The 24,114-nt window shown below is 40.5% G+C and overlaps 1 protein-coding gene across 2 annotated transcripts in view; it reads right to left on the bottom strand.

The window, feature by feature from the left end:
• Positions 1 to 24,114, bottom strand: part of SORCS3 (sortilin related VPS10 domain containing receptor 3) — a 654,973-nt gene that overhangs the window by 156,620 nt on the left and 474,239 nt on the right. For both annotated transcript variants that reach the window (XM_004020175.5, XM_060404717.1), the window contains exon 7: positions 15,813 to 15,931. In XM_004020175.5, the coding sequence (XP_004020224.2) occupies positions 15,813 to 15,931 (119 nt within the window). The remainder of the gene's footprint in view (positions 1 to 15,812; positions 15,932 to 24,114) is intronic.

Here is a 24,114-nt window from a genome sequence, read left to right as displayed (position 1 = left end):
AGCCTCAGCAGATCTCCTGGGAAGAAGCAAACTGGATTCACTTATTAGAGACAGGCACAGCAAAGCTTTGAATAGAGTGAAGAGATCGCCATGCCAAAAAAATTGATGGGCATCCTGAAAATAAAGAAACCCTCCCCAGAGCCACTCTGTCTCAGCAGGAGACACTGGGGAATCATCAACATCTGGCTGGTAACTGACGCTCTGCTATAGGAATAGATGGGAGGGAATGATCACAGGGAAGAAGCGAGCAGAGAGAAGGAACCTAGTGAGGGCCCTGAAAAAAGACCACACTTAAAAGGTGGGCAAAGGAAGAGGCACCTGTGTAGGAAAGGAAGAAGAGACTGAAGGGGTTCTGGGAAGAGATGGGCTGCACATTATCAGAGAGGCAAATGAGAGAGGCTGGTTCGAGGAGGAAGGAGTAGTCGGATTTCAAAGCTGCAGACGAGTCCGCCAATGTCATTATTGAGGGGTGTTGTCCAGATTCCATTCCAAACTACCTTTGATGAACTTGGCAAAGGTAATTTTATTGAAGTGGCAGATGCAGAAGTCAGACTCAAGTGGGTTTAAAAAAGAAAAAGATGAGAAAAAGGCATAATGAATGTAGACTGAGCTCAAGAAATCTGGTTGTGAATGAAAGATGGGTCATTTATAGAAAGGCGTATAGGGTTCAAAACAACCTTGTTCTGTTTTGTTTTAAGGATGGTAGATACTTTAAAATATTTAAATGCTGATGGAAAATCAGAAAAAGGATTGAATAAGCTACAGTTAGAGGGAACAGAAGAATCAGCAATAAATCCAGGTCCCTGAACAGTTAGAAGAGATGGGAATGAGTGTTTGGATTGAGACATTTTATACAGGAATGAGGGTGATTCTTTCTGTTTGTCTTGTATTGTCCATCTGATCTGCAATCCTAGATGCATAGTTCAGTTCAGTTCAATTCAGTCACTCAGTCATGTCCGACTCTTTGCGACCTAGATGCATAGCAGGGATTCAAAGAGAGTCTTTCCAAGTGGTCCTGAGTTGGGTTCCCCCCAAAATTAGAGCCTGAGACAAAGGCTTTTGTGCAGATTGTTTGGGTTTTGTTTTTCAGGAAGTTTCCTAGGGACCAGGAGGGGTGGAACTAGAAAGCAGGAGACAAGGAGGGAGAGAAGCCACCCCAAGGTCATTACTGTAAGCCACTGGGCTGCTCTACTGTGCACTCTGTAAAGACTCAGAGGATGAAGTTCAGAATTGCCCTTCTGATGCAGGAAGAGAGGAGTGCTTATCCACTGGCCCATGACTCTGCTTGGTCAAATCATTACAGAGGACCTTGACACCCTTGCAATTCAAGGTAGGCACCTGCACCAGAATGACTAAGGTCTCTCATTAGTCTCCTACTTAGGAACAAATCAGCCCTAGGACAAAAAACAAGAGGTCCAAAGAACAGTTGAGACAAGGTGATATTCTTTGCAGCAGAAGATGGAGAAGCTCTATACAGTCAGCAAAAACGAGACTGGGAGCTGACTGTGACTCAGATCACCAACTTCTTATTGCAAAACTCAGACTTTAATTGAAGAAAGTAGGGAAAACCACTAGACCATTTAGGTATGACCTAAATCAAATCCCTTAGGATTATGAAATGGAAGTGACAAATAGACTCTAGACATTAGATCTGATAGAGTGCCTGAATAACTATGGACAGAGGTTTGTAACATTGTACAGGAGACTATGATTGAAATCATCCCCCAAAAGAAGAAATGCAAAAAGGCAACATGGTTGTCTGAGGAGGCTTTGCAAATAGCTGACAAAAGAAGAGAAGCAAAAGGCAAAGGAGAAAAGATATATCCATCTGAATGCAGAGTTCCAAAGAATAGCAAGGAGAGATAAGAAGGCTTCTAAGTAATCAATGAAAAGAAATAGAGGAAAGCAATACAGTGGGAAAGGCTAGAGATCTCTTCAAGAAAATTGGAGATACCAAGGGAACATTTCATGCAAAGATGGGCTCAATAAAGGACACAAATGGTATGGACCTAACAGAAGCAAGTAGAGGTGGCAAGAATACACAGAAGAACTATACAAAGAAGATCTTCACGACCCAGATAATCACGATGGTGTGGTCACTCACTTAGAGCCAGACATCCTGGAATGTGAAGTCAAGTGGGCCTTAGGAAGCATCACTACAAACAAAGCTAGTGGAGGTGATAGAATTTCAGTTGAGCTATTTCAAATCAAAAAAGATGATGCTGTGAAAGTGCTGCACTCAATATGCCAGCAAATTTGGAAAACTCAATAGTGGCCACAGGACTATTCCAATCCCAAAGAAAGGCAATGCCAATGAATGTCCAAACTATTGGACAATTGCATTCATTTACATGCTAGTAAAATAATGCTCAAAATTCTCCAAGCCAGACTTCAAAACTACATGAACCAAGAATTTCCAGATGTTCAAGTTGAATTTAGGAAAGGCAGAGGAACCAGAGATCAAATTGCCAACATCCATTGGGTCATAGAAAAAGCAAGAGAGTTCTAGAAAAACATCTATTTCGGCTTCATTGAATACCTCTAAAGCCTTTGACTTCATTGAATACGCTAAAGCCTTTGATTGGATACACTAAAGCCTTTGACTGTGAGGATCACAACAAACTGTGGGAAATTCTTGAAGAGATGGGAATACCAGACCATCTTACCTGCCTCCTGAGAAATTTGTATGCAAGTCAAGAAGCAACAGTTAGAACTGGACATGGAACAATGGACTGGTTCCAAATTGGGAAAAGAGTATGTCAAGGCAGTATATTGTCACCTTATTCATCTAACTTAAATGCAGAGTACATCATGCAAAATGCTGGGCTGGATGAAGTACAAGCTGGATTCAAGATTGCTGGGATAAATATTAATAACCTCAGATATGCAGATGACACCACTGTTATGGCAGAAAGCACAGAGGAACTAAAGAGTCTCATAATGGTAATGAAAGAGGAGAGTGAAAAAGCTGGTTTAAAACTCAACATTCAAGAAACTAAGATCATGACATCCAGTGCCATCATTTTGTGGCAAATAGAGGGGAAACAATGGAAATAGTGACAGACTTTACTTTCTTAGGCTCCAAAATCACTGCAGATGGTGACTGCAGCCATGAAATTAAAAGATGCTTACTCCTTGGAAGAAAAACTATGACCAACCCAGATAGCATATTAAAAAGCAGAGACATTGCTTTGTTGACAAAGTTCCATCTAGTTAAAGCTAAATAGGCATGTATGGATGTGAGAATTGGATTATAAAGAAAGCTGAGCACCAAAGAATTGATGCTTTTGAACTGTGGTGTTGGAGAAGACTCTTGAGAGTCCCTTGGACTGCAAGGATATCAAATCAGTCAATCCTAAAGAAAATCAGTCCTGAATATTCACTGGGAGGATTGATGCTGAAGCTGAAGCTCCAATACTTTGGCCACTTGATGTAAAGAACTGACTCACTGGAAAACACCCTGATGCTAGGAAAGATTGAAGGCGGGAGGAGAAGGGGACAACAGAGGATGAGGTGGTTGGATGGCATCACTGACTCAATGGACATGAGTTCGAATAAGCTCTGGGAGTTGGTGATGGACAGGGAGGCCTGACGTGCTGCAGTCCAAAGGGTTGGACATGACTGAGCAACTGAACAATGTCTTTATTGGATTTCTTTTGAAGATCATCTCTGAAACTCTTTTTTTTTTCTTTAAACTCCTGTGTTGTAAATGTATCCGTAATGATAAAATTGCTATTTATCTAACATTCAAAATCTCTCCCATTAAGACAAAATTAACATCATTTAAAGTATTGCCAAATAGTTTCTCTTTGAATGATTACACTCTATTAATTTCTGCCTCAGGGCTCTTTTTTTCTCTCAGAAAGATAAAAAATTTATTAGGGGATATAGTAGCCACACATAGAGGCTTTTCTACCACTCATGTGGGTGTATAAAGCAGGCTCTTAAAGAAAGTATCAAAACCCAAGCAATCTGGGGACCAAGATGCTGCAATAAGGTACTCAAGAATCTTGAAAGACAATTAAGTGCCAGAATATCTACAGTTATCTATACACAAAAGTTTGTTTCTTTGAAAAGGGTATGGAAGGTATGTGGGATGAGCTTCTCATGCACACGTGTCCATATATGAGTTGAAACCATGAATAATTAAAGGATGAATGTGAGGAAAAGATTAGTAATCCTTTATATGCTAGGCTTATAAAAACCTTTCAGCGAGGACGTGCACAATAGTGACACTGATTTTTGTATGTAGATTAGTCTCTTGAACCTTGCATTTTACAGGGCTTGTTTTCAAAGCATTTCAAAGCCATTATTATCTTGCTCGATCCTCACAACAACCTTCCAATTTAGGCAGAGCAACTGGCATGATTCCATTCTACAGAGATTAGGAAATTAAAGCTATGATCATCCAAGTGATTTGCCCAATGTTCGTTCTCTGACTAGTAAGTGGCAGATTCCTGATTACAACCTAGGTCTTTGAGTTCAGGATTCATTTCCCCACATCAGACCAGCAGCTTTCAAATCACAAAGTACTTGAGAGGAGGGACAACTTCTGTCTCTTACATGCTCTGCTGTTTTTACTTCTAGCAGCTCAACAAACACCTGTGATTTGGCTACTTCTACTTGTTAATTGCTAATACTTCTAGACTGTCTCAAATAATACACGGGAATAATAGAATGGTGCTATTTTTCTATATGTATACACAGAACTCTTAAAAACTAACAGCAACTTGTATCCAAACTACCTGCTGGCTTCATTGTACTGTTAGAATTATATGAGAACCACCTGTATGTATGGCATTGCTCCAGTCTCAGATTCTCTTGCTATAGAGGGGTCTTCGCTACACAGTGTCACCAGCAGATGAAAGTGGCATTAAGTAGCAGAAAGATCTACATTAAATTACTGGTCTGCTTGTGGATATGGAGAAGGACCTGGCAGGGCTGGAGTGGCCTTCCTTCCTTTGAATTTTTGGCTTTGTCCACCCCTCTAGAGTACTTTATTTGTATCTTAATTATGGATTTTTTTTCTCTTATACTTTAGACATTTGAAGATAGGCCAATATCATACATTCTTTTTAAAATTCAATCGCATGTAAAATTAAAGCATTCAATGAGTGGCTGAATTCATATTACATTCAAGGCTACCTCCTGTGCCAGAAGAGAGGAAAGGACCAGGCTTCATACAACTCAGTTAAGAAACATACAAATCTCTTATGATGACTTATTAGGGTGTGGCTCCTGTTTCTTTAACACACTCCCTAAGAGCCAGGGTATGAATCATATCAATGAAGGGATTTTACTGCTAACCACTGCTGAGCTACCTATTCTCCAAGATAATCACCAGAAAAGCTATTCCATAAGGAGAAAAGACAGGATTTCCAACCATCTTGACTCAGAACACAGAAACCAACTTATCTCTCTCTACCCAGCCCCGACAGAGGAAAACTGATTTCTCTTTTATCCATGTGGAACGAAGGCATTTCAGGCAGATACTTTCCCATTAAAACAAGGGCTCTTCTGGGAAGGATTAACTCCTTTTGATTTCACTATGAAACTCTAGGCCCTGGGCCCCCTGCACAGAAAAGGCATGGACAGATGAACACATTTCACAGCCTCCTGTACATCTCCAGCTCAGCTTCCCCAGCAGCAGGAGGTCACATAGTAGGTTCCCCAAGCAAAACCACCAAGACAGCTACCTTTACCTCCTTGTTGATGAAACAGTAAAAGGTGAGGCAGGATGTCTGGGGTCTCTCGAAACTGTAGGAGCTGAGTAAGTACATGGACCCTTCTCCATACAAGATACAGGATCAAAGCTAATAATGTGTCTACAAAAAGGAAATGAAACAGGTCATGGGAAGTTTACCTGTAGAGGGGCAAATGAGAGAGGGTGAATATTTTATGCAAAATTAATATTATGAGAAGTACATTATGAAGAGGTAAGCTAGGTTTTGGGTTATTCAACCCACTCTCTCAAATGTCTATACATTTGTATATAATGATTCACTTTTGGGTAAATAATTTTGCCTCAAAACCATGCACCTCATTTATGAGTATGAAGAGACAGATGCAGACCTGGATATTACTTGAATTCCTAGTGGTTCAGTTGTCCACACACAAAAAATGCCTGAACTTGACCTACACAGTCAGCAGCTACAAAATCATCCGTGGATTTCAAACATTTCTCAGTGGCAGATTCCTTTTGCCAAATAAAAGCACTAAGAACCTTGATACACAGAGCAAAACAAAGCAGAAGTACACTTTTAAGGAGGGACTAAAGAGTCCTGGAACCCTGCCCGCCCAGACAACCGCTTCCATTTTTGTGAGCATCAAGAGAAGTCTTCTAAGAGCCAGTGTACAGACTCCCAAGAAACACCTGGGCACATGAAGGCATGAAAGAGTGAAGGGACAGACTCGTCTCCTTTTCGTCAAGGCTTTGTTTGCTTTCCCCCTTTGGAATTCTACCTCTGGTGGCACTAAACAAAATGTAAGATATCAATACTTTAAAAAGCTAGCAGATTTAGGTGGGAAGTCCCTTGGAATTGTGAAAAACCAAAGCCACTTAACACCTGTACTACTGTTATTTAGCTCCTCAGGTCATCGGCATAGAAGTAAATAATCTGCCTTACGAATGGAAAAGAAAGCTGTGGTACATATACACAATGGAGGATTACTCAGCCATTAAAAAGAATACATTTGAATCAGTTCTAATGAGGTGGATGAAACTGGAGCCAATTATACAGAGTGAAGTAAGCCAGAAAGAAAAACACCAATACAGTATACTAACGCATATATATGGAATATAGAAAGATGGTGACGATAACCCTGTATGCAAGACAGCAAAAGAGACACAGATGTATAGAACAGTCTTTTGGACTCTGTGGGAGAGGGAGAGGGTGGGATGATTTGGGAGAATGGCATTGAAACATGTATAATATCATATATGAAACGAATCGCCAGTCCAGGTTCGATGCATGATACAGGATGCTTGGGGCTGGTGCACTGGGATGACCCAGAGGGATGGTATGGGGAGGGAGGTGGGAGGGGGGTTCAGGATGGGGAACACATGTACACCCATGGCAGATTCATGTTGATGTATGGCAAAGCCAATACAATATTGTAAAGTAATTAGCCTCCAATTAAAATAAATAAATTTATATTTTTTAAAAAAAGAAGTAAATAATCTGCCTTTACAAATCTCCCCTTCGGAAGTCAAATATGGAAGGAGGACAGACCCTGTCAGTGGCAGCATAATCCTCAGTGTCCAGCTCTGCTTTAGGAAGACTCCACGGGATGGTACCCGTGAGCGCTGGGCTGGACCCAAGCCTGGGCGAGCTATAGCTGTTTCTCCCAAGACTGTTCTTTGACAGACTTCTAGCCACTATAGAAAGAATACAACCTATCCCAAACCCATGATAGTTTGATCAGATACAAATCTGTAGGTTCAAACTTTGGGGGCTGCTGGTGGTCTCTGAGGGTTTACTGCTCTGACACAAAGATCTTCTGAAGCAGCTTTATCTCAACAAACAGAATGAAAAATCTTTGCTCTTTCCTTGCCTCGGAGGTTGATATTCATCCACTAAAGTGCAAATCTTACCTTTTCCATAAAGCCCTTCCTATCTAGTCAACTATCAAGCAAAAATATAAAAAACAAAAAACAACTGAATAAATAGAAGAGAGGTACCAAGCCATCAAAAATGACCAGTGGTAAGGAAAACAATATCATAGAGCTTAATTGGAAGCTGCTGAAACTGACACAAAAATTAGTTTTGAAGTTTTTAGCAGCTGTAAAGAGGGAAAAACAAAACTACCGATATCTAATGACAGGAAACAGAAAAAGTTTGCCTCTCCAGGACAGTCCTCTAGTTTATTTTCCAGCCACTTCATTCCCTCCTACAAGTGTCCTTAGACAGAGGTCCTGATACACTATGGGCTCTCACTTCATTTCCCCCTGCCTCCCCTGCCTGCAGTGCCCTTTGTCCTTCACCTGTCTAACTGATACTTTCAGCCCAGCTGCCAGGAAGCTTGCACTGACCCAGGGCAGGCTGAAGAGCTCTTTCCTCACTCTGAGAGCAACATGTGCTTCCCACAAATACATCTCTTATCACACTTGATTATATTTGTTTCATTGTCTGTTTTCCCCACCGGGCTGAATGTATTTTAATACATTTAAATGAATGAATATAAAAAAGACACTGAATAACATAATGGATAATTCCTGGACAGCAGTTCTATAAAGATACAGAGACATTCTACAAACGGTCATTTCTTATGCAGTGAGCAATTGCCAATCACTCTAAGTTGTCTTCTATTGTTAGTTGGAGAAACAAGACTCCCTTGTTTTTTAAAAAGATAACTAACTACACTCCCTGGGAATGAGGACGGTGTCTTATCTTCTCAGTTCAGTTCAGCTTAACAAATATTTATTGAGCACCAGTCATGACGCCAAGTGCAGGAAAAGCAATGATGAATAAGACGTAGTCTCATTCCTCTTAAAGTTTACAAAACTTGTTGCAGGAGGCTTAATGCACATACATAAGTAATCAGCATAGGATCTGACTGAGGGTGTCAGGGAAGATACCCCATAGGAGGCATTGCCTAAGTTGAACCTTAAAGACTGAGTTAGTCTGATGAAGGAACATTCCAAGCTGGGAAAAGCAAAGCAAAACAAGAAAAGCATATTAGGCAAGAACTGACATAGTACAAAAATGACATGGTGCATGAATAGAGACTAAAACAGTTTATTTTTATTGAAGTGTAAAATACGAAAAAGAAAGTACATGGGGGACAGTGGTGGAAAAGGAATTCACAGAAGGCCGATGCAGGAGGCACGATCCAGATCACAGAATACCTTACAGGCAATGTTAAGGAAATTGGATTTTAACCTATAGATGATGAGAAGCCACTGAAGGCAAGGACATTGATTTTTATTTTAAATAAATTACTTTGGAAGGAGTGTTGTAAACTGATTGGAGGTGCGCTGATCTGGGAGTAAGAAAATCATTTATTGCAACCTTTCAAAAAATATAAAAGGGTTTATAAATGGTTTTTAATAGCCAAGTGATAATGGTGCTTTCCCCTATTCTTTCATAAATCATCCTGGAGCAACAAGGAAAACATGCAAAAAGAAAAACACAAATTCTATACTTAAGGAAAATATAACCCTGAAACACTATACGTGGAAATGAAGCCAAAGGCAGTGAAGGACAAACAGGGTACAGACAGGCACCAGAGCAAAAATGCCTGCAGCTACAATCTTAGATCAAGCTAGAGAAATAGAGTTCTCTAAAGATATTTTCAAAGGAGCAAAACTAACAACCTATTATTTGGAGCAAAGGTAATTGTTGCCCAGGAACTGGCAGTGGAAACGTTCCTGGAACTGGTTGGAGACAAGAAGCTGGAGAGGTATGGCTGGATGAGAAACACTCGGGTGGTTTTACCTTATAAGAAAAATCCACTAAAAGACTAATACTATTCACTTTTATGGGATTCCTTGATGGCTCAGTTGGTAAAGAATCCACTTGCAGTGTGGGTAGACCTGGGTTTGATCCCTGGGTTGGGAAGATTCCCCTGGAGAAGGGAACGGCTACCCACTCCAGTATTCTGCCTGGAGAATTCCACGGACTGTATATTCCATGGGGAGTAATTGAGCTTTATAGAAACTTACTGAGAACCAAAGGGGACTCTTATCAAGCTGAAAAAGAACCTTGATCAGAGCCCTGATCCCCAAGATGAACCTCCTCAAATAGTTCAGCTGGAAGAGCTCATATCATTAAAAAAAAAAAATAGGTAACTATAAAAAACATAAAGATGGAGAAAACACAGGTTATAAAACAACAAAACTAAAGAAGAGAGGAAAAAGAAAAAACACAGAGCAGATATAGAAAAAAAGTGTTTCCATGAAGTAAATAAAAATTGTGATTACACTGGTTAATTTTAATGATTCAAAATAACTCACATGATGAGATTACCATTATAAGAGAAGAGGTCAAAGCCTAAATACAAGAGCTCAGGAGAGATATGTTGAGACAACAAAAACAGATAAAATATAAGCTGGCAATGTGCATGAAAACAACTTAAAAACAACAGGAAAAAAGGGAGAAAGAAGCTTGTGTGTGCTAGTCACTCAGTCGTGTCTGACTCTTTGACCCCATGGACTGTAGCCCTCTAGGCTCTTCCGTCTATGGAATTCTTCAGGCAAGAATACTGGAGTGGGTTGCCATGCCCTCCTCCAGGGGATCTTCCCAAACCAGTGATCAAACCCAGGTCTCCCGCATTGCAGGCAGATTCTTTACCATCTAAGCCACCAGGGAAGCCTGCTGCTGCTGCTGCTGCTGCTGCTGCTGCTGCTGCTGCTGCTGCTGCTGCTGCTGCTGCTGCTGCTAAGTTGCACAGTATCCAACTCTGTGCAACCCCAGAGACGGCAGCCCACCAGGCTCCCCCGTCCCTGGGATTCTCCAGGCAAGAACACTGGAGTGGGTTGCCATTTCCTTCTCCAATGCATGAAAGTGAAAAGTGAAAGTGAAGTCGCTCAGCTGTGTCTGACTCCTAGCGACCCCATGGACTGCAGCCTACCAGGCTCCTCCATCCATGGGATTTGCCAGGCAAGAGTACTAGAGTGGGTTGCCATTGTCTTCTCCGCCAGGGAAGCCTGGACTTGGCTAAATACTCATGCAAGGATAGTATGAATAAAATTGTTTGTATAAATCTCATTTTGCTCAGGGAGTTAAACATACTGGAAGAAAAATTTGATGTCTCCCCTTTGCTTTTTTGTCCACTGTACACATTCTAAGTGTCTAGAAGAAAGACAGCTAAAACACAGAAACTTTTGAGAAATTAAAAAGGAAGGAGAAATTGAGCCAATTAAATGAGATACATTCCAGCGGAAAGAATCAACATAGTATTACCGACCATAAAACATACACCAATAAAATAAAATAGCATGCAAATATATATATATATATGATCTTTACATATCAAGGGCAAAAAATACATAAAGACGCATAGAAAGCAAAAATGTGAGACTAATCACAGACAGTAACATTCCATAAGTTAACAAAACAAAGTTCTCATGGAAAGTAAATAACACATAAGTTTTATACTTAAAAGATGATATTAAAGCATAAAGGGGATAAACAAACATATTTTTGGCATTCAAGAATTCATCTCTCTTGAAGACTTTACTTAAAGACAAATTTCAGACAACCAAGAAATAAATGGGAAACTCTAGTAAAAGGACGGATGGTGAGCACTGAATTCATTTACCTATAAAACTAAAATAAAAATAAATGCAGGAATTCTGGTTTGAGCAGAATATAAATGTTCCAAATGATTTAATTAGCAAACTGAGGTTGTATAGAAGGGAGACAAAAGGCGATCATAAACACACATACTATTTTTTTCTACCTGTTTTCAACAGTGCTTAATAAAATATTTAAACTAATAGCAACTTGCATTTCAAGATAAGAAAGCAAACACTAAAAGATAATATAACCAATCAAAACTGGGTGGTAGAGGAATTAAAGAGAAAGCGGAAGAACTAGAAAGGCATGGCAATGCACTAACTTTTAAACTGCTCACAGGAGGAAATCAATAGATTATATGAAATAGAAGATGCAGTTTTTTTGTTTCATTTCCTTGTATTGCATAAAGTTTTCTGTAACTGCAGGCCAATATCTATATTTGTTTTCTAAATGTTCTCATATACTCTTTTTTTAAGAAAAATATTATTGTTCTGGAAACCAATAGAATTTTTTACTCTTTAATCGGTATTAAAACTTATTTTGAAAGAGATATGAGTTCCATTATTCAATAAAGTTTATTGATTCCGTATTACATTGCAGACCCCCTGTTTTAGATGCTGGGGTAAGATATTAAACAGATCATATAATTTTTTTTAATAAACAATTATAACTAAAAACTAAGTATACACTGTCAGAACTAAGAGATATCTCTCACATTGATCAAAATCAACCCTCAAACCCACCTATGAGGAGGAAAGGACTCTGATTAAGTACTGATGGGCAACCTACTTACATCTGTACCTGAAGATGTATATTATTGTTTACCTGCAATCCATTGACTTTATTTCATTTCATCCTACCTGATTGATAGTTGGAAATAACAGTATTTAATCCATGTTTACTTCATTATTAATGAAATTCAATGTTTTGCTCAAGAGCATTGGTCTTTTGCATTATTTGGAGCATTGTAATTTTACTGTTTCCCATTTCTTTCTTATTATTTAGTAATAATAATAAATCCTTAAAAACTCTTCAAGACTCTGTGGAATCTACCAGCCTATGCCTTTCTGATGTCATCTCTAAACTTTCCAAGTCTCATTTGCCACTTCCCTCATCTCCCTGAACTCTATATATTGAAGTGCCCAATGGCCCAGTGTTTAGATCTCTTCTCTTCTCTATCAATACTTACTCCTTTAGTGACTTCAATGTTGTGGCTCAAAAGTATCAATACACTGACACCGTCCCAATTTATATCCCCAGCCCCTAACTTTCCACCATTCCTGCTTCTAAACTCAGCCTCAAATTTCTACCTGCCTACCCCACATCTGTATCAGGGGCTCAAGAAACCATAGAGCACAAGAGACCTGGCTCCTCGTCCCCCTCTGACTGCACACTCTGGCCATTCTCTCCCTGATCACCAACCAAAGAGGTCTCCCCAGGTCATCCTAAATAGAAGTATCTACAGACACCCAAAATTCATGGCCCCTCATTTATTTTGATCCATAGCACTTCCATTCTCTGATATATTCTATAACTAAATTAATAGATGGTATAGAAGATAGATAAAGAGAAAGCAACATTTATATAACATTGTTTTGGTGCTTTATAGATTTAACTGACAAATGTCATCCTCTTAGCAACCCATGAAGTAGATAGTACAATTTTCCTCTTTTTATAGATGAGTCTAATGAGGTAAAGATCATTCAGCTGTTTGGCAAGGGGCTGCCATCTATGGGGTTGCACAGAGTTGGATACGACTGAAGTGACTTAGCAGCAGCAGCAGCAGAATAAATGCTGGCTGTCAGGCTCTAAACTACAGGTCATTAGCCACTACCCTTCATGGCCTTTCATATCAGTGTGTGTGTATATATATACATATATATATATATATATCAGTGTGTGTGTGTATATATATATATATATATACACATCATCTACATATTTTTCCTGTCTCCCATTAGCATGTAAACAGGAACTCTATTGTGTTTAATATCTTACCCCAGCACGTAAAACAGGGGGTCTGCAATGTAGTAGGGAATCAATAAACTTTATTGAATAATGGAACTCATATCTCTTTCAAAAGAAATTTTAATGCTGATCAAAGAGAAAAAAATTCTATTGGTTTCCAGAACAATAAGATTTTTTTTTTAAAAAAAGAGTATTTGAGAACATTTAGAAAACAAATATAGATATTGGCCTGCAGTTACAGAAAACTTTATGCAATACAAGGAAATGAAACCAAAAAAAAAAAATGAACATTTTAAGTTCTAAGTCATATTTCCCAGAAACAATTCTGCCATGTTCGTCATTTTATGCACTATTAGCGTTAAGAAAAGGGCAATCAGATTGGTAAATTCATAAATCATCCCTGTGCTTTTACCTTAAAAAATTAACACTGAGAAAATAATAATAAAGCCTTAAACTGGGGCCATAAATAGAATGGGAATAGAATGAAAGGAAACCCTTGAGAAATAACTAACAGTGATATTAGCAGAGGCTGTGGGTTCATTTAATTTTAACTGATGACATCCAGGTTTCTACCTTGAATGATCTGGCAGAGTAACTCAACTTAACCATCAACTACCCTATCCTGAGGGTAGTTGAAATTCAAAGGGGACATGGCAATTATATTTTACCTACGTAATAGCTACACTGAGACGGCTGTTAGATATGTAGGCCTGCTGTACATGATAGAGGTCATAGCACATTGACTTAAGAGTTACCAGAACGTGGAGAAGATGCTAAAAACCATGAGATTTCCCAGGCAGCGGCGTGCGGGGTAGAATGGGGTGGGTGGTGGTGGAGCTGGTGGTGGTTAAGAAGGTCAAAGGCAGAAAGTTAGGGAACACCAAGCGTAGTGCCTGCTACTGTGGATTGTGCATGGTATGTATTCAATGAATGTCTAGGAATAAGAAAATTGTAGTATCAACGACCTGCCAAAATTTAGGAAAAAAGTTCCTAAAATTCTGGCTTTTAATCAAGCTGAGAAACCAGTGATTATGTAAACACAAAAATCTCTCTTTGACTCCTTCTTTTGAGCTTGCTTTTGAATGGCTGGCTACTTTTCCTGTATTATGCATGCACGTGTGCTAAGTCACTTCAGTTGTGTCTGACTCTTTGCGACACTATGGACCATAGCCCACCAGGCTTCTCTGTCCATGGAGATTCTCCAGGCAAGAATACTGGAGTGGGTTGCCATGCCCTCCTCCAGGGAATCTTCCTGATCCAGGGATCAAATTGGTGTCTCTTATGTCTCCTGCATTGCCAGGAGTGTTCTTTAGCATGAGCGCCACCTGTGAAACCTCTCCTGTATCATATTAGACCTCAAAAATCTATGCAGCTAATTTGTAAAAAAGAAAAAAAAAGTAACTGCTACATGTAGAGTCAATCAATAAAACAAGTAGTCATTGAGCATCCTTGATTTGCAATGACATCTTGTTAGGGTGAAAGTTCAGTGTAAAATGTGTGTATAAAACATTGTCCCTATTCTCAGAGAGTGCAAAACACAATTTGGAAATAGACAACTCCACTAAGACTGAAGTAACAATGCCTAATAGCCTATGTGCTAGAGGAACAGCAGATAATAAGAGCTTCACAATTTCAAGGAAGAGTCGTACCCAACTTGGAAATACACAGAAGGTCTCACAGAGAAGATAGTCCTACTACGGACAGAGAGGCCAGGAGTGAGGCAGAGAAAATTTACAGAAATTTCAAAGGTCAAAGGTTCCTAAAGGAAGCAGTCTGGAAAACAATGGACTGGAGAAAGGTGGAAAGGCGGGGATTGGGAGGAATCAAACTTGCCCTCAAATCCAAGTATGATTTATCTCAATAACATACACACACACACACACACACACACACACACACACACACACAGAGTCCATCACTCAGTAGAGCATCTTCTTTTCTTTTCCCTCATTTTAAAATCTATTTTGCATCTCCTTCCAGTGAAACTCAAAATCTAAACCAAGGCTTCCCTTGCCTGCCTAAAAATGTTAGTTACATCCAGTTTTCTCTAAGAGTCATGGAGTTCTTGGAGTCAAGAATTTGGGGCTTCACATTTGAGGGGGTGGTAGGCACTGGAAAGGAAGGGGAAGATTTAGTGAGACCTAGATTTTCACAGAAACAAAATCCTAGAAGGCTTAATTTCTTGGAGATTTTCATTCCCACATTAGACAAGTCACTTTGGACAGAAATAGAATGTGGCTTTGATAAATTACTTATCTCATCTCTGATTGCTCATTTCTAATGAGACTTGATTCCAAGTAATCTCAAACCCCAGCCCAAGTCCTGGTCATTTCAACATCCCAATGACAGAATAAAATGGCAATTCCACCACAGGATTCAGAGGGCCACTAAAGTTCCCTGTAAACAATAATGACCCATAACACCTTCATCTTTCCCCAGAAGTCTGGGGTTTCCCCAGGGTACTGGGTACCCAAAGCAAAGAAGGGACAGCACCCCAGCTCCACAGCTTTACAGCCTCTGGAAAGCCATCCTCATATTCCTAGTGATCAGTTGGACTTCACCCATGCATCTTCCCTCTACCAGTGATGGTGTACCTGGACTCACCTGAATGAATATATATTCATCCTGGACCACCAGGGAACTGATGTCGATGGAGCGGGCAAAAGGCCCACTCCGAGTAGTCTCAGCACATTCCTGGATCCTGCAGGTGAGGTAGTGAGCATCTGCAAGGGGAGGGAAGAGCAACACTTAGACACAGGGGAAAATGGTCAGCAAAGCCCTCAGCACACAGAGCTTTACCTCCTGGGAACAATGATGCAATTTAAAACAACCATTATATTGCATTTTCTTGTCCACAGAATTTGTAATAATTTTTTTTTAAAAAGAGTATCTAGTTCAGGCAAGGGAGCAGGAAAGAGTTAATTTTATAGCCTACCAGTTAAAGAGAAATTGGTACAGATTTCTGGAGGAACAAATTTGAAATATCTATCAGAATTTTAAATGTACATATCTTGTACCAATAATGTTAACTCAAGTGATGTTTTCTAGAGAAATGTTCATATATCTTCACAAAGAGGCAAGGGCGAAAATGTTCATTGTGGTATTGTTCACAGCAATGAAAAACCGGAAACTGGCTAATGTACATGAACTAAGGAACATTTAAATAATCAAAGGTACAGATATAACAAAGTACCACACTGCGAATAAAAGAGACCCCCAGATGGTGTCGCGGTAAAGAATCCACCTGAAATGTAGGAGACACAGGTGACGCAGGGTCGATCCCTTGGTCAGGACAATCCCCTGGAGGAGGGCATGGCAACCCACTCCAGTAGTCTTGCCTGGAGAATCTCATGGACAGAGGAGCCTGGTGGCCTACAGTCCATGGATTGCAGAGTCAGATACCAGTGAAGTGACTGAGCATGCACGAGCACCCGTGGCATGATCCAATTGATGAAAAAAAAAATCAAATAAAGATGTCTTTATAAATATAGGTTTGTGCCATAACTGCATGGAAATAAAATGTTTTAAAGAATACCTACATAAATGAGCTATGATTAATTCTGGGGAAATGAATGGGCTTAAGGAGACAGAGTTGAAGTGGGGCCTTTCCTTTTTATATTATGCACATCTATATTTTGTCTACAATAAGAATATATTTACTTATTATATAATTACTTGTAAAATCTTCCTCAATCAACCCCTGAAATCTATACACTGAATGAGGAATCCAGGAGTCCATAGGTGTATTTCTATAAAGAAACCTCTGCACACACTTGCTTTAAAAATAATGGTGTTTAAAAATAAATGGGTCAAAGTAAAAAGTAAAGGTCACTTTAGGGTTAAAAGCAGAGAACTCTTTGTTACTGCCTAAAATAACATGCATTACTACATACATCTAATGCATTTGCCCACTTAAATATGTACAGGTGTGCATGAGTACTGGAGGAGACACTGGAAGGAGTGGTAAGCAGCAGAGACAAATGAAGGCAAAACTTTAAATGAGCAAAAATTTATAACTGAGTTTATAACGAGGGTACTTTAAACTATCCCTAATTCTTGTTCTTTAATTAAGTGATTGATGGAATGATCCCGCAAGTACTCCTTGTGTGTATATAATGTAGTGGATATTATTTTAAAAGCATCAGGAATATGGCAGTGAATGAGGCAGAGATTTTCTATTCTGAAAGGCCCTGCTGTCTAAGAAGGGGTTCACACATATCTTTAGCTAGATATTACACACATTTATTAATGAACATGATGCTAATTTAACAAAAAATGTGTTTTGGTAGGAAATAAATTCATTACATGTGACAGCCCTACTTTTTAAATGTCTGTATCTGGGCAAAGTCAATTTTCTTTGGTTTCCTAAACCCAGACACATCAAACACTGATTTCATTCTCTCCATCAGCAGTCTCATCATCTGCCCAGCAGCTCAAGCCTCTTCACTTTTCTTTCTTCCACATGACATGTGACCCAGCTGGTCCAAACCTTGAATTCTGTCCCTAAAGTGCTTCTAGAATCTCTCTTCTTCTATCCGTGACCCTTGCCACTTGCCTCAACAAGGCCTCCCATTTCACAACTGCTACTCAGGTGCAGGATGGATTGGAAACTGGCTGAACCTGAGGAAAGGAGCCAACATCATCTCTCAACCCTAACCTCAGCTAATCCCTCCTGGGTCAAAAACCAGCAACAGTTCTGACTGACAGGGGACAAGGCCCAGATAATTTTCTGTGAAATAGAAGGTCTTTTACAACTAGCCTTTGAAATCAGATGTCTAAGGGGCCAGGTGAATAACATAAGAGGAAACTGAGTTGGGAAAGCTGATGAATGACAGCTGGCACATGGCCTCAGTGTCTGGGATCACTGCGGAACAGCTGGGACTGTAGTAACATGGCCAACACTTGCCTCTTTATGGGGGAGCTGCTTCTCTGCATCAGTCATCACTGAGATGCAGGAATAAGATGTTCTGAGTTTCTACATAAAGGTAAAGGTCCCAACTTTTTTAATGTGAAATTTCCTAATGTTTAAAAAATTGACAGCTAATTTAAATTTAAAATATGATGCAAGCCAAACAGTACAAGGCCAACCAAAACAAACCTATAGCCCAAACAAGCCCAGGAGCCATTCCTTTTGCATATTGATTCTGTGGTTTGGTCCCTCCCTACCCTCCAAAGACACTGCCCCATCCCCCTATGCCTGATGCATTAGCAAGACCAGCTTGCTTCCCGTTCGTGAGTGCAGCCTGCAGGCCCCTTCCCCTTTGTCTCTGTCCACACAGGAAGCCAAGAGTGGCCTGGCTTTGCACCACTGGCTGGGAGGACAGGGAAGGCAAGAAGCCCAGGCTACCGTTTGGAGCACATGGCTGTCCACCAGGAATATTGTTGGCCCCACACTGCCTGAGTAATTTGTTCCTAGAATAAAGCACTGAAACCCAGCAAAACGCTGTAAATACATGTAAAGAAACCACAAGTGTTGACATGACAACCTGCTTCTTTCCTGCCAGCGAGTGCCCTGGAAAGCTCCTTATACCAGTAATCAAAGGTATGCACAGGAGGACAGCTGTTTATCCCTCCCACGGGCTCATTTCCTCCCTGTCTGTTTGTTATTTACTCCCACACTTGGACACTTTGAAAAAAGAATCAGGTGCATTCAAGGCCACCCCAAACAAAACCAAAACCTACCTAAACCTTGGCCCCTAGTAGGTCAGCTATTATGCCAAACTTACCCTATTTGCTGGCTCCCACCCTGATTGCCACTGCCTAGCATGGAACAAAAGGTCCAATTCAACAGGAAAGCAGCACTAAAATGAGTTTTAAAAGTCAGGGGCCTTGTAGTTTTTGGTCAGACTCATATCTGAGAAGTCTCAATACTTTTATTTTCCAAAACAAAGAGACATAATAATAAGTGCTTGCACCTGCTGCCTGGGGAGAACCCAAAATGGGGAGGCTGGGGAGAGGAATGAGTCAGGCGGGCCAGGCTACCAGGTGAAAGTGACCGGAGGTCACAGCACATTGTGGGTGTCATAAGGTGAGCAGGAGTCACCACTTGGCTCAAGCCTCTAATTTGCCAAATGTCTTAAATATGGACTTGGGACATTATCTCCAAATGAGGCCGAATAAAGATTCTATGATGAAACTGAAAGCAAATATTTATCATATAACTTGAGATCCCCAAATAGGCTTCTAATGACTGTGACACTTTTTTAATAATTTATTCATTTACTTTATTTTTGGCTGGATTGGTCTTCATCTCCACATGCAGGCTTTCTCTGGTTGTGGTGTGATGGCTTCTTACTGCAGTGGCTTCTCTTATTGAAGAGCACAAGCTCTAGGATGTGCAGGCTTCAATAGTCACTCTCCAGCTCGAGAGCACAGGCTCAGAAGAAGGGCTTAGATGCCCAATGGCATGTGGAATCTTCCTGGACCAGGGATCGACCTCCTGTCCCCTGCATTGGCAGGAAGATTCTCAACCACTGGAACACCAGGGAAGGTCTATGCCTGTGGCACTTTTGTATGCTTTAATAACACAAGATACCAGATAAAAAGGAAGAGGTCCAGGTCTCTGAAGGATATTGTGGTGTAAAAGAAAGGCCTCTGAAGGTAGAAAATTGTTGTTAAGTTGCTCAGTCATGTCTGACGTTTTGCAACCGCATGGACTGCAGCACACCAGGCTTTCCTGTCCTTTCCCAACTCTGGGAGCTTGCTCAAACTCATGTCCATCGAGTCGGTGATGCCATCCAACCATTTCACTGTTCCCTTCTTCTCCTGCCTTCAGTCTTTCCCAGCATCAGGTTTTTTTCTAATGAGTCAGCTCTTTGAGTTAGGTGGCCAAAGTATTGGAGTTTCAGCATCAGCATCAGTCCTCCAGTGAATATTCAGGACTGATTTCCTGTAGTGTTGATGGGTTTGATCTCCTTGCAGTGCAAGGGACTCTCAAGAGTCTTCTCCAACACCACAGTTCAAAAGCATCAGTTCTTTGGCATTCAGCCTCCTTTATGGCCCAACTCTCATATCCAAACATGACTACTGGGAAAACCATAGCTTTGACTAGACGGACCTTTGTTGACAAAGTAATGTCTCTGCTTTTTAACAAGCTATAAGGAAAAGTGAGAAATTCAAATCCTGAACTTGCTACTTGCTGGTTATCCTTGGTTAAGCAGTAGTACCACTTTTCATCTGTGAAGTGCAAACAAGCTCGTATTTGTCTCTCAGGACTGTCATCGGGATTAAATAAGATTAGTTATGAAATATGCTTAGTTGAATACATTTTTAAAAACCAAAAATTTTAGTTCTTTTTATTATGAAGAGAAAAAGAAGGGGATTTAACACTCAGTATCTTTCATAATTCAATTAATAGCAAGTAATGTTGTGCTTTATTGTGGAGAATCAAAAGACCATGATAGCATAAGTCCTACTAGTAAAGTCATACTCTGGACTGACATCACTGATGATTTTCTCTAAATGCTATAGGTGGTCAGACAAGAAAAAGCATACCTGAGCTGGAATAATCAAGGAGGACTTGAAGATGGAGAGAGTGCTTGTGTTTAGCCTGGATGGAGAAGTGTTCTATGAGAGAAGGGAATTTTTAAGAAAGAGAGTAAAAACTGTATGTGGATGTTTAGGTAGGGAAAGCCCTTGGAAGGTATTATATAATTACATGATAATTGGTGGACATTGATACATCCTTATTTTTTGAACTTAAAACCAGAAAGACTAGACTGAATGAAATTCTCATTTGGTTACTCTTGTGGTAAAACCTGAGAGGGATTTCCCAAATGGTTGAGAGCAACATAATCTTCATGACTAGTGTATTTCTAAATATCAAATGCCCTTATAAAGTATTTCTAAGATTTGGTACAGTCACTCCTCCACTTACAAAAACTAAAAGTCAAAGGCTTTGTTCCTTGCCCCGTGAATAGAGATCTGCTTCATAACTTTATTGATTAGTTATAAGGTGGTACCCAGAGAAGGCAATGGCACCCCATTCCAGTACTCTTGCCTGGAAAATCCCATGGATGGAGGAGCCTGGTAGGCTGCAGTCCATGTGGTCGCTAAGAGTCGGACATGACTTAGTGACTTCACTTTCACTTTTCACTTTCATGCATTGGAGAAGGAAATGGCAACCCACTCCAGTGTTCTTGCCTGGAGAATCCCAGGGACAGGGGAGCCTGGTGGGCTGCCGCACAGAGTCGCACAGAGTTGGACGTGACTGAAGCGTCTTAGCAGCAAGGTGGTACCATCACACCACTGTGCCAACCTCATGCCTCCCCATCTAGCAGATGGTGGCCCAAGGGTCTTATTTGGTGAGAAGGAGTGACTTTAGATTCAATGATTCGTTTCTTTTGTGTTTGGTCAAGGTGCATAGAGAAGCTGCATGCATCCGACACTCCCTGAGGTTCCAGAAACCTGAAAATATAAGTCTGATTCTTGCCCCAGAGGAATCCCAGGCCAGTGACAGAGATAGAATATTTACACAACTGAACATGCCTGGCATCTGTGCTGCACAGAGGCTAATCAGAGAACTTAGGAATTCTGAAAGAGTATGAAGAAGAAACCCCAGCATCCTTAGTCTTCCCAACAGGCTGCATCTCCACCAGGAGTTTTGTAAGGCAAGCTTCTCATCCATCTACATCAATGAGTTTCACAGTGAAGTCTAGCATTTTTCACTGTGTCAAACCTTTCCAAAAGGATCACCTCCTTAGAAGCCTGGATTAAAGTCTTGTCATCTTTGCTTCTCTCCTAGCACTGACTTTATAAAGCTTCAGTAAATGCAAAATGCCAAAGAATGCCCAAACTACCATACAACTGCACTCATCTCACACGCTAGTAAAATAATGCTCAAAATTCTCCAAGCCAGGTGTCAACATTACGTGAACCATGAATTTCCAGATGTTCAAGCTGGATTTAGAAAAGGCAGAGGAACCAGAGATCAAATTGCCAACATCCATTGGATCACCGAAAAAGCAAGAGAATTCTAGGAAAAAACATCTACTTCTGCTTAACGACTGAGCCAAAGCCTTTGACTGTGTGGACCACAACAAACTCCAGAAAAGTCTGAAAGAGATGGGAATACCAGACTACCTGACCTACCTCTTGAGAAAACTACATGCAGATCAGGAAGCAACAGTTAGAACTAGACATGGAACAACAGACTGGTTCCAAATAGGAAAAGGAGTACGTCAAGGCTGTATATTGTCACCCTGCTTAAACTTACATGCAGAGTACATCATGAGAAATGCTGGGCTGAAAGAAGCACAAGCTGTAATCAAGATTGTCGATAGAAATATCAATGACCTCAGATATGCAGATGACACCACACTTGTGCCAGAAAGCGAAGAACTAAAGAGCCTCTTGATGAAAGTGAAAAGGGACAATGAAAAAGTTGGCTTAAAACTCAACATTCTGAAAACTAAGATCATGGCATCTGGTCCCATAACTTCATGGCAAATAGACAAGGAAACAGTAGAAACAGTGACAGACTTTATTTTGGGGGCTTCAAAATCACTGCAGATGGTGACTACAGCCATGAAATTAAAAGATGCTTGCTCCTTGGAAGAAAAGTTATGACCAACCTAGATAGTATATTCAAAAGCAGAGACATTACTTTGCCAAGAAAGGTCTGTCTAGTCAAGGCTATGGTTTTTCCAGTAGCCATGTATAGATGTGAGAGTTGGACTATAAAGAAAGCTGAATGCTGAAGAATTGATGCTTTTGAACTGTGGTGTTGGAGAAGACTCTTGAGAGTCCCTTGGACTGCAAGGCGATCCAACTGGTCAATCCTAAAGGAGATCAATCCTAAGTGTTCATTGGAAGGACTGATGCTGAAGCTGAAAGTCCAATACTTCGGCCACCTGATGCAAAGAACTAACTCAATGGAAAAGACTCTGATGCTGGGAAAGATTGAGGGCAGGAGGTGAAGGGGACAACAGAGGATGAGATGGTTAGATGGTATCACTGACTCAACAGACATGAGTTTGTGTAAGCTCCAGGAATTGGTAATGGACAGGCAGGCCTGATGTGCTGCAGTACATGAGGTCGCAAAGAGTTGGACCCGACTGGGCAACTGAAGGGCAAGTTAAGCTGAACTGAATTACATTACATTTTTGTTACATTCAGATTTATGAGTATGTTTTTCTTTTAAGAGTGTTAAATATTCAAACTATCCTAAATGTCATGCCTCCTTCCATCTCAGAGAGGAAAGAAAAAAAAAAAATTTTCCATGATTCTCTCAACTTCCATCCCTTTGGGTATACACATATTGTCAAAATTTTAAAAAGTGAATTAAAATTGTGAACAAAAAGCAAATTCTGCTCTTCAGGTCTTTTCTTAGAGAAATACTCAGGAGCTATTTATTTTAAATAAACAGCATTGTGTTGGGGAAGACTCTTGAGAGTACCTTGGACTGCAAGGAGATCCAACCAGTCCATTCTAAAGGAGATCAGTCCTGGGTGTTCTTTGGAAGGAATGATGCTAAAGCTGAAACTCCAGTACTTTGGCCACCTCATGCGAAGAGTTGACGCATTGGAAAAGACTCTGATGCTGGGAGGGATTGGGGGTAGGAGGAGAAGGGGATGACCGAGGATGAGATGGCTGGATGGCAGCACCGACTTGACGGACGTGAGTTTGAATGAACTCCGGGAGTTGGTGATGGACAGGGAGGCCTGGCGTGCTGCGATTCATGGGGTCAAAAGCAAAGAGTCGGACACGACTGAGCGACTGAACTGAACTGAACTGAACTGAACTGAACTGACTGAACTGAACTCTCAAATGCAAATAAGTGAAATGGAGCAGATTTCAAGAAACTCTTAAAAAATATTTAGCTTCCAAAAGCCTCCCTTTTTTCACCTGGGGAGTGGGGCTAACCTATTTGTAGGCATAGTGCAAAACAACAGAGACTGACATTTTC

The sequence above is a fragment of the Ovis aries genome, chromosome 22, assembly GCF_016772045.2.
Source record: "Ovis aries strain OAR_USU_Benz2616 breed Rambouillet chromosome 22, ARS-UI_Ramb_v3.0, whole genome shotgun sequence".
NCBI lineage: Eukaryota > Metazoa > Chordata > Mammalia > Artiodactyla > Bovidae > Ovis > Ovis aries.
The sequence above is the reverse complement of the archived record's forward strand: the minus strand, read 5'-3'. Positions and strand labels throughout refer to the sequence as shown.